Below are 17,516 nucleotides of genomic sequence, written 5' to 3'. Positions count from 1 at the left end.
CATCATCATCATCATCATCATCATCATTACCATCACCATCATCATCAACATAGTCTATCGCCGACATCATAATCATCATCATCATCACCACCACCATCATCATGACCACCACCATCATCATCATCGTCATCATCATCATCGTCCTTACCTGTCCGTAGTACTCTGTTTCGGCCGGCAGCACTTTCTCCTCTTGTCCATCGTAGTCCAGGTCTCCATAGCCATAGTCTGCATCCCCATACTCAGAGATGGACTCCTCCTTGAACCGATCACCCTCCAGATCAGTGTAGTCTCCCTCAATAGCCACACCCTGGCCCCCGGCTCCCGTAGCAACCGAATCCCCGGCTCCAGCTCCTGCTCTTGCCGCCCCGCCTCCGGCGCTGGCAGATCCACCTACAGAGACGGAACCACCCCCAACGGAAACGGAACCGCCCCCAACGGAAACAGAACCGCCCCCGACCGATACAGATCCACCACCACCAGCACCGATTTCTACAGTACTACTGCTACTGCTGGTTCTGCTGCCGTGGCCACCGCCGCCGATGCTGTACTCCTCTCCCTCTCCATAAGACAGGTCATAGCCCTCGCCATAGTTGTCATCGTAGGCTGTTCCAGCCTGAGAGACCAGAGAGGAAAGGACAGGGGCAGTGAATCAATGGGACACACTGAGATATGATAAGATGTTCTAGGACACATTTCAGATACAACATCTAACTGGTAAAACATAGGACACTACCACACAAGCACACAACAACAGTGTGTGTGTAACTCACCGAGGTCTTGTTGCGTGTGATGGTGACTCCTCCACTAGTGGTGATGACCTTCTCAATCTCTGCTCCCGTGCCCAGGTCAAACTTTGACCCCAGCCCCAAGTCCAGCTCCACCCCTGCGCCCGTCCCTGTGCTCGAGCTGCTGATGGTGACTCTGCGGGTGCCGTCGGGCGCGGCCGTGGACTCGTCGTAGTATGAATCGTAGTTTCCGTAACTATCTGTATCATAGCCGTCGTAAGGGCTGGTCTCTTCTCCGTAGGCCTCCTCGCCGGCGGCTCCGGCTCCTGCTGCAGCGGCTCCAGCGGAGGCGCTGCCGGTAGAAATGGCGGTCAACACTTTGCCCTCGACTCCCTGACTGGCTGTGTCCCTGACTGATGACACCAACTCTTTGACGGAGGTGACCACACGGCCGCTCTCTGGCACGGACACCTGAAGAGGAGGACAACAAAATGTTAGGAGGACAAACTGTAGCCTATACAATGCTTTTGATGAATTGTTTTAATGTACAGTAACTTTAGTTTAAAGCCATAAAGAATAGCTTTTCAAAAGGAGACCTGACCAAGATGGCATTCGAAACTGACATTGGAACATACTCAGCTAGCATCAACAGCAATCACTACATTTTAAAACAAGGTATGTGAATGGGGAGAGGGTGTCAAGTCCCACCCCACTAAAATGGAGATAGACGGTAGTCTTTTAAATGGACAGGGAACAAGGTAAAGGGGATAGTGGACAGGGGACATGGGACAAGGGACAGAAAGGGGACAGTACTTTTACGTCTTCCGTGGCAGGTCCAGCTGCTTCGTCAGTCTCAGTCTCGGAGGTGGACTCAGAAGGCTTCCCATCCATGTCCTCATAGTAAGGATACTCATAGTAATAGCTGTCCTCCTCTGTGTTCTATACAATACAGGGAATTATGAAACGGTTAGTTCCCGCCAAGCAATCGGATTGGTCAAAAATGCGTTCCAGCCGTGGTATTATTGAGCACAACACCACGGCTAGTCATGCGTCATCGAAAAATGACCTAATCACTTTATGATCATTCCACTAACAGTAATGGTTGACCATAAAGTTATTATTTCATAGTTCTTGCTTTCTGTGTAAAACCGTTTCATATACGCAATAATATACTTGAGGGTGTGAGTTATGCCGATTATTAGCCGACAGAACTTGCGTCTTGCTCCTAGTGACTGCATCATGTCGTTCCAATAATCACCATAACACACACCCTCTGGTATATTATTGATTTAATGGATGATGGTTGATGGTTGAAAATGACAATAATAAGAGATGGGTGTGTGTGTGTGTGTGTGAGAGAGAGAGAGAGAGAGAGAGAGAGAGAGAGAGAGAGAGAGAGAGAGAGAAAGAGAGGGGCAAAGAAAGAGAGAGAGAAAGAAAGACATTTAATTGTACTGTAAGACAACAGATAGGGTCCTCCTCCTCTGTGCTCTATACATACAGGGAAATGGATAATGGTTGATGGTTGAAATGACATACACATAATGATGAGAGAGAGAGAGAGAGAGAGAGAGAGAGACAGATATTAGACTACAGACAGAGAAATAGAGAAAGAAAGACATTGCTTTGTACTCTATGAAAACAGCCTAACATTATGATAACAACCAATATTCCTTTATTTTTACCATCAGAGTTGTCTGATATTGGGATGATGTCACAAATACTCTGTTCCAGACATTATGAGCCAAACTCCCCTAAGCAGCCTCCACTGGATGATGTGGATGTTGGGAATCCCCGACAAAAGGCTGAGTCCAAACCTGATCAGAAACCACGCCAACAATGTCAACCCTACCCGACCCATTCTAACGGGGGGGGGGGGGTTAGTGAAGTCGTACGAAGGGAGATCAGGTGTGAAGGTTTTTAAGAAGTGTGGGTCGGCTGGATTGGGGGGCACTTCCATTTTATGCTTGCTTACTTTATTAGCTTATGGAGGTACAATGCACAGAAAGATGGCATGCCATAGCTCTCTGTAATTAGAGCTCATCCTGATCATGTACTGAAGGGAGAGAGGTACTAGTTGCATCAGTCACTCTGAAGTATTTTTTTCTGTGAGCACTGCTCCATATTAGCCCTATTATTGGAACCAGATTATGAACAAACACAAAACAGGTCTGAAACATGTTTGAGGTATGTGTTTGTGACTGTTACGTTTGACTCTGGTTTGGCTGTAGTAGTAGAACTACGGTTCTACTATGTCAGGGTGAACTGGTTCCCTTTGGTTCGAGATGGCTCAAGATGGGCTGAGATGAGAAGTACAGGAGCTGTGTTTGGGCACACTATGGTTCTGGTTCTCTCTCTGACTAGTTCACTTCATTAGAAGGCTGAGATCACCACTTCAACTGGAAAGAGTCCAAGGGCGTGGTTGGTCAGCTTGTTGAATTAATAATGTCCTTCTCCTCCAAAGGATTTAGCCTTACCATGCCAAGGTAGGACAGCAGAGTTGTTTAATAGAATGGGGGCAGATATAGAAGGAAAATCTCCATTCAGCATAGAGTATGGAGATACAGGCTTAGGCAAGTACTCTGCCATTCCTGCATATTTGATTCACTCTATAACTGCATAGCAGATTCAACCCTGTTGATTTCCCAGCACTCAGCACTTTCTCTCTGGCAGACAGTGTTTATTCCCTCAGCAATGCAGCTCTTTCTTTCCAGCAGTTTGTCCAACCGACACAGCCTGATCCCTAATCAAAGAACCGCTTATTGATGAAGGGAATAAGGAATACTGTATCAGGGAATTTCAGGGCAGGCCTCAGGGCATGCTGTATTTGATATAATGCACTGAACTCCCTTACTGTTTGAACCTGGAGTTTAGAACTTCTTTGGTTGGCTTTTATGTTCTTGCTAGATCAGGTACTCCTCATAATGCCCCAAAGGACACACCCTGACCAATAGTTGCCCTTAACCTCTGATTGTCCAAAAAATGAGCAATGTATTATATACAGTGGTTTGTTATCTAGTTGTTAAACTTCTCAAGCTGACACAGCAAGTCGACTTCCACCTGAAGACAATTACCTTGAGACGTAAGAAGAGAGAGACTCAACTGAAGGAAGAGTATAAAACATACTGTAAACATACTGTAAGAGTCTGGAGAGGTGATGAAGTGACTCACATATTCGTCTGTGTTGGGGTCCTGGGCCTGGGGCTGCTCTGGGACAGGGACCTCACAGTCAGGGCTGTAGTGTTCACAGTAGTCATAGGCAGCACGGTGGTCCGCCACAATCAGCAGCTGCTGGATGTCTCCCTGGAAACACACAGAAAACAGGAAATCATAAAACAACTGTAACCAGGAACTAAAAACGGACGGAAACAAATAAACAAACAACAACAACAAAATGCATAAACTCAATGAATTGTGTAAATAAATAAAGTAAAGAGAAAACATATGTATTGCAGAGTGTTCTGCAGGCTAAACACAAACTGCTCATACTAGGTCAAGGCACTGGAACATGGATGAGGTGACTAAGTCCTAAAGAACTCTGTCTCGTGTCCAACAGTGTCATTTCTGATTAGTACTAAACACTGGAACATTACAGAACATTAAACAACAGGCTACATGGGAGAGGCGGGAGGGAGCAACTAATGTGAACATGGAAAGTTTGAGGCGCACGCACGCACGGACGCACGGACGCACACACACACTCACACACTGTGCGACTACACTTCACCATGGAATAGTATTCTCACAGGGTAACAATTTACCCAGTTTTTATCACATATTAATCATTTTCTCACTACATACTGTAAATCCAGCCCTGTGCTAAAAAGGGAATTGAGTGATTTAGCATCTAGCTCATCATGTTAGACAAATGGATCCAGTTGACATGTGCTATGGAAAGGGCATGAGCCGACCTGCTCTCACACACATATCCAATGAACATTATGATTTACAGAGGTCACTGCACAGGGAAGAAAGGGAGGGAGGAAGGAAGGAAAGAGAGAGAGAGAGAGAGAGAGAGAGAGAGAGAGAGAGAGAGAGAGAGAGAGAGAGAGAGAGAGAGAGGCTCAGAAGGATCACCAGGCTGCATGGGGATTTGGGTGTGAGTGCTATATTTTTCATCCTTGACTAGACTTGTCCCTCAACTATACTTACAGTGCCTTGCAAAAGTATTCATCCCCCTTAGCGTTTTTCCTATTTTGTTGCATTACAACCTGTAATTTAAATTGATTTTTATTTGGATTTCATGTAATGGACATACACAAAATAGTCCAAATTGGTGAAGTGAAATGAAAAAAATTACTTATTTCAAAGAATTCTAAGAAATAAATTATGGAAAAGTGGTGCGTGCACATGTATTCACTCCCTTTGCTATGAAGCCCCTAAATAAGATCTGGTGCAACCAATTACCTTCAGAAGTCACATAATTAGTTAAATAAAGTCCACCTGTGTGCAATCTAAGTGTCACATGATCTCAGTATAAATACACCTGTTCTGAAAGGCCCCAGAGTCTGCAACACCACTAAGCAAGGGGCAGCACCAAGCAAGCGGCACAATGAAGACCAAGGAGCTCTCCAAGCAGGTCAGGGACAAAGTTGTGGAGAAGTACAGATCAGGGTTGGGTTATCCCACAGAGCACCATTAAATCCATTATAAAAAAATTGAAAGAATATGGCACCACAACAAACCTGCCAAGAGAGGGCCGCCCACCAAAACTCACGGACCAGGCAAGGAGGGCATTAATCAGAGAGGCAACAAAGACACCAAAGATAACCCTGAAGGAGCTGCAAAGTTCCACAGCGGAGATTGGAGTATCTGTCCATAGGACCACTTTAAGCTGTACACTCTACAGAGCTGGGCTTTACGGAAGAGTGGCCAGAAAAAAAGCCATTGCTTAAAGAAAGAAATAAGCAAACATGTTTGGTGTTCTCCAAAAGGCATGTGGGAGACTCCCCAAACATATGGAAGAAGGTACTCTGGTCAGATGAGACTAAAATTGAGATTTTTGGCCATCAAGCAAGACGCTATGTCTGGCGCAAACCCAACAACTCTCATCACCCCATTTTAATCGGCAGGGACTGGGAAACTGGTTAGAATTGAAGGAATGATGGATGGTACGGTTTTGCCTTGAAGAATGGGCAAAAATTCCATTGGCTAGATGTGCCAAGCTTATAGAGACATACATTTACATTTTAGTCATTATCCAGAGCGACTTACAGGAGCAATTAGGGTTAAGTGCCATGCTCAAGGGCACATCGACAGATTTTTCACCTTTTTCACCTAGTCAGCTCGGGGATTAGAACCAGCGACCTTTCGGTTACTGGCACAACGCTCTTAACCACTAAGCTACCTGCCGCCCCTAGAGAAGCTACATACCCCAAGAGACTTGCAGCTGTAATTGCTGCAAAAGGTGGCTCTACAAAGTATTGACTTGAGGGGGAGTGAATAGTTATGCACGCTCAAGTTATGTTTTTTTGTCTTATTTCTTGTTTGTTTCACAATAAAACATATTTTGCATCTTCAAAGTGGTAGGCATGTTGTGTAAATCAAATGATACAACCCCCCAAAAAATCAATTTTAATTCCAGGTTGTAAGGCAACAAAATAGGAAAAATGCCAAGGGGGGTGAATACTTTCGCAAGCCACTGTATATACATTTTCCGAGCCAACGTTAACAAGACATATCAAGCAATCAACACAGATTTAAAAAAAAACGAACACACAAACCGTGATTAAACATGTTTAAGACTGCTACAAACCACACATAACATTTCCTCATAAATACCAGCAAGCCATATGCCATCATGTTTTTAATTAATGTATGTACACACCTAAATACATAGGAACGTCAAACTATACAATCTCCAGCCCTCATAAAAGGAAATAAATTACTTTGAGATGATATCAGTCTTTCATTAAATCCATCTGCCAGAAGTTTAAAATGACTCAAAACACTGTTTTGTGTTTCCAAGTCTGATTCTCCATGCATGAAGAATCATTATTATTAACAGAGATTATTTGTCACTTCTGGTCCAACCAACAACAGTTTGTTGAAAAACATGAATCTGAAGCTCTCTACTCTAACATTACTTGTTTCATACGTAGTGATTCTCTACATGCATGACACCACAGTCCAATGCAGCTGTTTCCTGTTGTTTTCTGGCTGGTTTCTGTCTTCATGACAGATGACAGGGAAACAAACTAGGACTCTGTCTTCCAGAAGAAGAGCTCGCTAAAGCCATTGCACACCATGGCTCCTCCAGCAACACGCTCAAGGCTCCCAGGATACCCAGGCCATTTGAGCGGTTTGGTTGCTGGAAGATGCCAACTTGAAAATGGCAATTTGACCAAACTGGGATGTTCACCAAACTGATCCTGTGTCAGTACTTCGTTGTCTATTGGTCTGTATGTGTGTCTCTATATTTTGACCCACAGCGGCTCTAGAGTAGAAGTTCAAGATGGCTGCCCATTAGCTTAGCGAAAATGCAATAAAACTACATTTAGACAGTTCTGGGAGTGTGAAGGAGAGGTAACTAGATGCTTCCCCTTCAACAGCTCACTTTTTCCCCCTTTCCCTTCCCCAGGCTATCAGGAAGGGACGGGTGCCAAGGTGGATTCCGACCACACGTGGCGCGATCCTCAATTCACCCAGTAACAGACGCCGAGAACATCGCTGGAGCAATGAGAACACCACCACAGATTTTTTATGAGCACTCACACGCACAGGTCTCCGTAAAGGTTTACGAGGGAAGCTGTGGTGTTTAATAAATCATATTTAGTTGGGAAAAGCTGATGTGTGTGTTTGATTGCAGTGCTATCAACCGACAAAACCCCTGAGAGAGGAGAGAGAAAGCAAGCATTATCCATCTCCATACTGAACCGTACTGCACACCCAGTACCAGCTGCTGAGGGTTCAACTCTAAGGTAATGAACAAAAATCTACTGCCATAAAACAGTTACCACCAGGCATCAGCAGACATGAGCACAGGAGGAGAACTTAGCGTAGACCCCAGAGACAGATGGGCAAGAATGCAAAAAAGGAAACCTAACAAAAACGAATTAGTTAGTAGGGCTCTACGTGGACCTATTTTACAAGGAGCACGTGTGCGCCTAAGTTGAAAAATGTAGGCGCACACAAAGAAATTTAGGAGCACACAAAAATATTTGAGGTGATAAAGCTAGAATCATAAATTTGTATAGTAAATAAAATAAATAAAAATGTATAGTAAAATTTATATAAATAAAAATGTATAGTAAAATGGTCGCACTGTAGAGCCCTGATTATGTGTTATTTTCAAGAGAAAACGATCGTTCTTTATACTCATCTTCTATCCACGTTTAAAAGAGAGAGTCTGAGTTTCCTTTGTTGTCTATAACCACAAAGTTACAATATTGTAAATTCTCCAAACTCACAAGAGAGAAAACAAACACCATTTAACCTTTTTACTTACAGTCCTTTTAAAAAGCATATCATGTTCCCATTGATGAATGACACGTCACACAGTAAGACTTTTGTTAAAATGTATAACCTCTGTGACAGTTAGTCACTAAGCTGGTTTTGATTTCCCTTGTATGGGCCAGCGTTGGTCTGGGGGCCAAAGCATGGGCGCTGGTCTAAAGTAGTGCACTATATAGAGAATAAGGTGCCATTTGGGACGCAGCCCTGGTCTCTTAATAACATAAAGGCCCAGCCAAGTGTTGCATGAGCTGGCAGCACAGAGACTGCTAGTGGATGTCATTACAACACTCCCCAGGTGTACACTCATATATTATTGCTCATATCGCGTGCTGCCAAAGAGTTAATCCTATACAATGCAGACCAGATGTTTTGAGTGGATTTTGCCAAGCCTTCCCCCAACCACCATATACCAGTGGGAAGTTAGAGGGCAATGGGTATTGGCACTGCAGCTGAACTAATACAGTGTTGGGGAACTTCGGCATATCTACAACTCAATGGATTCTCTCATTGGAGTCAAATGTATAGCTAAACAGAATACAGTCAGTCAGTTTGGCATGAACAAGCGGTGGTTTGGTTGAACCCAGGAGAATAAATAAAAAGATTGCAGATTATAGGATGGGTAGAGAACAGAGAGACACCCTGTACTTTCTGACACTGTCACCTAGCCAGCCTCTTTACCCACGTCTCTCCACAGTGGAAAAACTGCTGCCTTTGGCTTTGAGTTATGGAGTAGCAGTCTCAGTTATGGAGTAGCAGTCTGAGTGAGTTATGGAGTAGCAGTCTAAGTTATGGAGTAGCAGTCTGAGTGAGTTATGGAGTAGCAGTCTCAGTTATGGAGTAACAGTCTGAGTGAGTTATTATGGAGTAGCAGTCTGAGTGAGTTATGGAGTAGCAGTCTCAGTTATGGAGTAGCAGTCTGAGTGAGCTATGGAGTAGCAGTCTAAGTTATGGAGTAGCAGTCTGAGTGAGTTATGGAGTAGCAGTCTAAGTTATGGAGTAGCAGTCTAAGTTATGGAGTAGCAGTCTGAGTGAGTTATGGAATAGCAGTCTCAGTTATGGAGTAGCAGTCTCAGTTATGGAGTAGCAGTCTAAGTTATGGAGTAGCAGTCTAAGTTATGGAGTAGCAGTCTAAGTTATGGAGTAGCAGTCTCAGTTATGGAGTAGCAGTCTAAGTTATGGAGTAGCAGTCTCAGTTATGGAGTAGCAGTCTATGTTATGGAGTAGCAGTCTAAGTTATGGAGTAGCAGTCTGAGTGAGTTATGGAGTAGCAGTCTCAGTTATGGAGTAGCAGTCTAAGTTATGGAGTAGCAGTCTATGTTATGGAGTAGCAGTCTAAGTTATGGAGTAGCAGTCTCAGTTATGGAATAGCAGTCTAAGTTATGGAGTAGCAGTCTGAGTGAGTTATGTAGTAGCAGTCTCAGTTATGGAGTAACAGTCTGAGTGAGTTATGGAGTAGCAGTCTAAGTTATGGAGTAGCAGTCTATATTATGGAGTAGCAGTCTAAGTTATGGAGTAGCAGTCTCAGTTATGGAATAGCAGTCTAAGTTATGGAGTAGCAGTCTGAGTGAGTTATGTAGTAGCAGTCTCAGTTATGGAGTAACAGTCTGAGTGAGTTATGGAGTAGCAGTCTAAGTTATGGAGTAGTATTCTGAGTGAGTTATGGAGTAGCAGTCTAAGTTATGGAGTTGCAGTCCAAACGCACTTTATTTTACTCACATACAGCATGTTAAAAGGGAAGGCTACATGTGTGGGCTCTAAATTAGAAATAGAAAGCATCTAAATGAAAAAGAGAGAATGTGCGTATGTTTGCCTGTATCTGTAGCATCTCAAAATAAAAGCCTTTATCCTGAACTGTTAGTGTGGTCCAATAGATCAAGGTCCACCATCCACCTTCCAGACAATAACCACTGCTGTTCAAGTTGTGCGCAGGTGGGGACAGGAGAATCATCTGGACAAATGAATCATCCTCATATAATCATGAGCAGCATATTAAGTTCAGTGTATCTACTTGTATATTTTAATGCCATAGTGAGGTGAGAGTTGTGAGGGCTTGAGATGCATTCATATTAGCTGCATACTAACTGGTCCACTATAAAAAGAAGTCCCGAAAAGAGGATAGATACACACACACACTTTTTGGGTTGGAGGGTTTGTATTTTGTCCTGTAGTTCTCTCTCTCTCTCTCTCTCTCTCTCTCTCTCTCTCTCTCTCTCTCTCTCTCTCTCTCTCTCTCTCTCTCTCTCTCTCTCTCTCTCTCTCTCTCTCTCTCTCTCTCTCTCATGCACGCAAGACACGCGCACACACACACGCAGGCATTCACATGCACGCACAGACAGTAATTGGAGAATTCAAGCATAAAACCCAGGAAAGGCTTGTTTTGATTAAACGCGGCTGTAAAGTGATGGTGTTATCACCCCCCTCCTACTGATGCCTGCAGTGCAGGGTAGGCGACACTTTACTAACAGCACCGCTCATTACCGCTCTGTAGTCCAAGCTCAGTGGCTCCATTACAGTGGTAATTGCACTGTTTTTGCACTGAACAAAACACCACATAGTCCTGCTGCTCTGCTCTCTTTGTCCTGCTGCCGACTTACTGACACAAGAGAAGAAACAACCTTAGACTTAGTAACACAGATACACAGACACAAAGACACACAGTAACATTAACACATACACACACTGTCACAGTAATATACACACCGTTAGAATTGCAGTCACCCATATACACCATCAAATGCACTTTCAGACACCCCCACACACACTCACTTAAGGCGTCAGCATGCTTCAGTTCATCTGGCTCCTAGCCGAACTTGGCTAGGAGAACCGAATGAGTGTGCTCGCATTCTCCCTTAAAATAACTTCACTTGAAAAACAAGAAAAAAACAGCAATATTACTGTTTGTCCATTTTGAGACGTCGTAGCCATTATACACAGAATTAATCTAAGACAGGGGTGTCAAACTCATTCCATGGAGGGCCTAGTGCAGAGTTCTTCAATTCCGGTCCTGGAGGGCCGAAACACTTCTGTTTTTTATTTCTACCTGGTAGTTAATTGCACTCACATGGTGTCCCAGGTCTGAATTAGCCCCTGATTAGAAGGAGAGGATGAAAAACAGAGGTGTTTCGGCCCTCCAGGACCGGAATTGAAGAACCCTGGCCTAGTGTCTGCAGGTTTTTGGTATTTACTTTCAATTAAGACCTAGACAACCAGGTGAGGGGAGTTCTTAACTAATTAGTGACCTTAATTCATCAATCAAGTGCAAGGGAGGAGTGAAAACCCGCAGACATTCGGCCCTCCGTGGAATGAGTTTGACACATGAAATCTGTCATTAATTTTGATGTTTTTGCAGAGGAGATCTTAGATCTTTGGTTCAGTATTTCTCAATTAAAAATGTGCATGAAAATGAGTAGTCTCTCGTTGAATGACAACAAAGTCTTTACTGAAGAATCCCTACTGTTGACCAATCAATGACGAAGGAGTGTAGACTTCGGCTACCAACTTCGGCTTCCTCAAGAAAAACATTTGTGTGCCCGAACAGCCGGTAAAAACCCTTACAAAGTCCAAAATGAATAAAAACATCACAAAATGTCGTCATAATATATGCACAAACTCTTCTGAACTGTTTCGGCTGGGAAGCATGCAGACGCCTTTAGACACACACAGACACCAAATCAAATCAAATTGTATTTGTCACATGCTTTGTAAACAACAGGTGTAGACGAAGAGTGAAATGCTTATTTTACAACAATGCAGAGAGAAAAATATAAAAATAATAACCAGAGGAATAAATACACAATGAGTAACGATAACTTGGCTATATACACAGGGTACCAGTGCCGAGTCGATGTGCAGGGGTATGAGGTAATTGAGGTACAGTGAGGGAAAAAAGTATTTGATCCCCTGCTGATTTTGTACGTTTGCCCACTGATAAAGACATGATCAGTCTATAATTTTAATGGTAGGTTTATTTGAACAGTGAGAGACAGAATAACAACCAAAAAATCCAGAAAAACGCATGTAAAAAATGTTATAAACTCGAACCTTCAGCTCCCTCCACAGATTTTCTATGGGATTAAGGTCTGGAGACTGGCTAGGCCACTCCAGGACCTTAATGTGCTTCTTCTTCAGCAACTCCTTTGTTGCCTTGGCCGTGTGTTTTGGGTCATTGTCATGCTGGAATACCCATCCATGACCCATTTTCAATGCCCTGGCTGAGGGAAGGAGGTTCTCACCCAAGTTGTGGATGGTACATGGCCCTGTCCATCGTCCCTTTGATGCAGTGAAGTTGTCCTGTCCCCTTAGCAGAAAAACACCCCCAAAGCAAAATGTTTTCACCTCCATGTTTGACGGTGGGGATGGTGTTCTTGGGGTCATAGGCAGCATTCCTCCTCCTCCAAACATGTCGAGTTGAGTTGATGCCAAAGAGCTCTATTTTGGTCTCATCTGACCACAACACTTTCACCCAGTTCTCCTCTGAATCATTCAGATGTTCATTGGCAAACTTCAGACGGGCCTGTATATGTGCTTTCTTGAGCAGGGGGAACTTGCGGGCGCTGCAGGATTTCAGTCCTTCACGCGTAGTGTGTTACCAATTGTTTTCTTGGTGACTATGGTCCCAGCTGCCTTGAGATCATTGACAAGATCCTCCCGTTCTGGGCTGATTCCTCACCGTTCTCATGATCATTGCAACTCCACGAGGTGAGATCTTGCATGGAGCCCCAGGCTGAGGGAGATTGACAGTTATTTTGTGTTTCTTCTATTTGCAAATAATCGCACCAACTGTTGTCACCTTCTCACCAAGCTGCTTGGCGAAGGTCTTGTAGCCCATTCCAGCCTTGTGTAGGTCTACAATCTTGTCCCTGACATCCTTGGAGAGCTCTTTGGTCTTGGCCATGGTGGAGAGTTTAGAATCTGATTGATTGATTGCTTCTGTGGACAGGTGTATTTTATACAGGTAACAAGCTGAGATTAGGAGCACTCCCTTTAAGAGTGTGCTCCTAATCTCAGCTCGTTACCTGTATAAAAGACACCTGGGAGCCAGACATCTTTCTGATTAAGAGGGGGTCAAATACTTATTTCCCTCATTAAAATGTAAATCAATTTATAACATTTTTGACATGTGTTTTTCTGGATTTTTTTGTTGTTATTCTGTCTCTCACTGTTCAGATAAACCTACCATTAAAATTATAGACTGATCATTTCCACTTTGTCAGTGGGCAAACGTACAAAATCAGCAGGAGATCAAATACTTTTTTCCCTCACTGTAGATACTGTATGTACATATAGGTATGGTAAAGTGACTAGGCAACAGGATAGATAATAAACAGTAGCAGCAGTGTATGATGGATCAAAAGAGTTAGTGCAAAAGGGGGTCAACACTATTGGTTAACTATTTAACTAGCTATTTAGCAGTCTTATGGCTTGAGGGTAGAAGCTGTCCAGACTTGGTGCATCGGTACCACTTGTCGTGCGGTAGCAGAGATAACAGTCTATGACTTGGGTGGCTGGAGTTTTAGGGCTTTCCTCTGACACCGCCTGGTATAGAGGTCCTGGATGGCAGGGAGCTCGGCCCCAGTGATGTACTGGGCCATACGCACTACCCTCTGTAGCGCCTTGTTGTTGGATGCAAAGCAGTTGCCATACCAAGCTGTGATGCAGCCAGTTAAGATGCTCTCAATGGTGCAGCTGTATAACTTTTTGAGGATCTGAGGTGCCAAATCTTTTCAGCTTCCTGAGGGGGAAGAGTGTGTTGTTGTGCATTCTTCACGACTGTATTGGTGTGTTGGACCATGATAATTTCTTAGTGATGTGGACACCGAGGAACTTGACGCTGTCGACCCGCTTCACTACAGCCCCATCGGTGTGGATGGGGGCATGTTCCGTTTCCTGTAGTCCATGATCAGCTTCTTTGTCTTTCAGATGTTGAGGGAGAGGTTGTTGTCCTGGCACCATCCTGCCAGGTCACTGACCTCCTCCCTATAGGTTGTCTCATCGATGATGGTGATTAGTCCTACCACTGTTGTGTCGTCAGCAAACTTAATGATGGTGTTGGAGTCATGCACGGCCACGCAGTTGTGGGTGAACAGGGAGTACAGGAAGGGATAGTCATTTAGACAAGTTACCTTGGCGTTCTTGGGAACAGGGACTATGGTGGTCTGCTTGAAACATGTAGGCATAACAGACTGGGTCAGTGAAGACACTTGCCATCTGGTCTGCGCATGCTCTGAGTATGCGTCCTGGTAATCCGTCTGGCACCGCGGCCTTGTGAATGTTAACCTGTTTAAAGGTCTTACTCACATCGGCTACAGAGAATGAGATCACACAGTTATCCAGAACAGCTGGTGCTCTCATTCATTCAGTGTTGCTTGCCTCAAAGCAAGCATAGAAGGCATTTAGCTCTTCTGGTAGACACGTACACATACACACACACACACACACACACACACACACACACACACACACAGTATCCCCTCCAGACAGTGGTGGGTTCTCAGAGCTCAGTGAAGCCAAAAGCAACAGGCGGGTTTACCACCTGACTTATCCACCAGACCCTCTCGCCCCATCTCACCCTCCCCTCCCCTCCCCTCAACCCCTCCTCTCCCCCTCTCACCACCTCCTCTCCCCCTCCTCTCCCCTTCTCCCCCTCCCTTACCACCTCACCTCTTCCCCTTCCCTCTCCCCTCTCCCCCTCTCTCCCCCTCCCCTCACCCCCTCGCACCCTCCCTTACAAACTCATCCTCCCTTACAAACTCACCCTCCCCCTCACCCCTTCTCACTCTCCCCTCACCCCTCTCACCCTCCCCTCACCCTCCTCTCACCCTCACCCTATCTCACCCTCCTCTCACCCTATCTCACCCTCCCCTCACCCCCTCGCATGCTCCCCTCACCCTCCCTAACCCCCTCTTACCCCTTCTCACACCTTCTCACCCTCCCTTACCGCCTCAACCCCTTCTGCTCCTGTCCTGCTTCTGGGTCCTCTTTGGGTCCTGTCTCTCCTCCCCCCTCTCATCTTTGGGTCCTGTCTCTCCTCCCCCCTCTCCTCTTTGGGTCCTGTCTCTCCTCCCCCCTCTCATCTTTGGGTCCTGTCTCTCCTCCCCCCTCTCCTCTTTGGGTCCTGTCTCTCCTCCCCCCTCTCCTCTTTGGGTCCTGTCTCTCCTCCCCCCTCTCCTCTTTGGCTCCTGTCTCTCCTCCCCTCTCTCCTCTCTCTCTCCCCTTTTTCCTTTCTCCTCTCCCCTCCCCTCTGTCAGCTAAAGAGACCTCCACCGCACAGGATTATAAGTGGACTCAGGTTGTATTCCCATTTCCTGTCCCTCTTTCTGACTATGACTTTGGCTAGGGGCACAGGGGGAAGGGGATGCAAAGGTGCACCATGGGAATGTTTGGCTAGGCGCTTTGCTGAAAGCCACAAAATAAGTGCTGAGGGCACACTTCTATTTGTGGGCCTGCTCCAATCATTAAGTGGGTTGAGGGAATGGGTAGGGGGGGTTGGGTTGAAACCCATACATCTGCCATGAATGAACTAAATTCTCCAGGTGATCCAGGAGGGAAACTTCTCTGTCTCTGGGGCTAGAGGACTGAACAGTGTTAAACTCATACAGTATAAGATCATATAATAACACATTAGGGGCTACCAGCTAGTGTGTTCTTACAGGGTAACTAAGCATAGTACCTGCCAAGATGGCATTATAGGAGAAGGACATGCGTGAATGAAGTAAGCTAACATACCAGTAAAGGTTCTTCAATCTTGAATCATTTCCCCCTCACTTTATCCCTTTTCAATGCACTTCAAACTTCATCTGAGGTGTCCAGTCTATGAATAAAGTCAAAACCACCTGAAGCTATTCGTTTGGGGTCTCCACTTTTATACTGCATTAGAAACTGTGAAAAGATACTGTATAGACATAGAAATATATTACACTATCCAAACGGTCAACACTGCCATGAAGCACTATACACCAGAGAACGACAGCACACAAGAAGATCTAAAACAACCCATTGGCATTGATGAGTGATTTAGAAGGGAACTGTTTCAGGTAATGTCTGGGTATATACCCACTGAGCACACACTGGTTGAATCAACATTGTTTCCACATAATTTCAACGAAGTTACGTTGAACCAACGTGTAATAGACGTTGAAATGACGTCTGTGCCCAGTGGGTAGCCTGGTCTAAGGAGGATCTTAAAGTCTGTTTCTTTACCATACCTGCCATCATCAACGTAGTATTTGGTCCTGATCTCTACAGGCTAGTTTAATAGCTTTGGTGAGAGATGCCATTTCGCATCCGTTTAGCATCAGTCAACAACTGTCACGGAATCAGCCGAGGCTGCTCCTCCTCCTTGCTCGGGCAGGCTTCGGTGTTCGTCGTCCCCGGAGTACTAGCTGCCACCGATCGATGTTTCGGTGTTTGTCTAGTTTGTCTTGATTGTTTTCACCTGTTTCCCATTATGTTACATTGTATTCCCTTTATAACCCCCTGTCTCTCATTGGTTATTGTGTGTGATTGTTTTCCGTGAGGTGTTCGGGTGTTTGCGTATTTTGTTCCTCCCTGTTTGGAGGTTTTGTTTGTAATTTTGATTACTGTGAAAGTAAAGTTTGTCTGCCAGTAGCTCGGTGTCCTGCGCTTGACTTCGCTCACAGCATACACGTCGCTCTGACAACAACAAGGCTGCTTTTAGAACTACCTACTGCCTCTTTGTGACACGCGTCTGAAAAGGGTTTCAAAGGGTTTCAAAGCACAGGAAAATATAGTTTTACAGGAATTATACTGTATATTAAATATTAAAGTTCCTAAACAAAGACTCGTAAAAATAGACTTCTTAGAGGTAAAGTTAGCCAACACATCAGTTTGAGTTATGACTTACTGTATATGCTGGGGCGAATTCAGCTTCATGACTGAGAGACTGCTGTTACATTAGCTCTGCTATAAGGGCTAGTAATAGAGAAACAATAAAACAGGAGCCCCGTGGAGCCCCAATGGAGGACTGCTGACATCACTAATGCCCACTCCTCACTACGGGCCATGGAAACTGAGTTAAAATGGAGTCCGCTGGGTGTATGAACCACTACTGACCCAGCTGGAAAAACTGACACACCAAGCTAGGGAAACTAGATAAAACAGCTATAATAGGAATAGGAATACTTTGATACATTTGAGGGCAGTGAATGGAAATGTATGTAATGGTGTAGTAGGGTTAATCAAACATTTTTCCATTCACTTGTTGACCTTTGGGAAAGGAACATAAACACTAATCCAATTCAGAAAAATCTTCCTGATAGGACTTCTGCTAGCTCTCCTGTCAATCTTATTAAAGGGAGTCTTTGGAATTATAATTAA

The 17,516-nt window shown here is 44.7% G+C and overlaps 1 protein-coding gene across 2 annotated transcripts in view; it reads right to left on the bottom strand.

Moving 5' to 3' along the window:
• Nucleotides 1–17,516, bottom strand: part of LOC121582168 (collagen alpha-1(XI) chain) — a 115,373-nt gene that overhangs the window by 52,954 nt on the left and 44,903 nt on the right. For both annotated transcript variants that reach the window (XM_041897793.2, XM_041897794.2), the window contains exons 5-8: nucleotides 3,897–4,028; nucleotides 1,539–1,664; nucleotides 771–1,196; nucleotides 149–613 (exon numbers count right to left, since the gene is read on the bottom strand). In XM_041897793.2, the coding sequence (XP_041753727.1) occupies nucleotides 149–613; nucleotides 771–1,196; nucleotides 1,539–1,664; nucleotides 3,897–4,028 (1,149 nt within the window). The remainder of the gene's footprint in view (nucleotides 1–148; nucleotides 614–770; nucleotides 1,197–1,538; nucleotides 1,665–3,896; nucleotides 4,029–17,516) is intronic.

This window comes from Coregonus clupeaformis, chromosome 15 (genome assembly GCF_020615455.1).
Source record: "Coregonus clupeaformis isolate EN_2021a chromosome 15, ASM2061545v1, whole genome shotgun sequence".
NCBI classification, from domain to species: Eukaryota; Metazoa; Chordata; class Actinopteri; order Salmoniformes; family Salmonidae; genus Coregonus; species Coregonus clupeaformis.
This window is presented reverse-complemented; position numbering and strand designations above follow the sequence as displayed.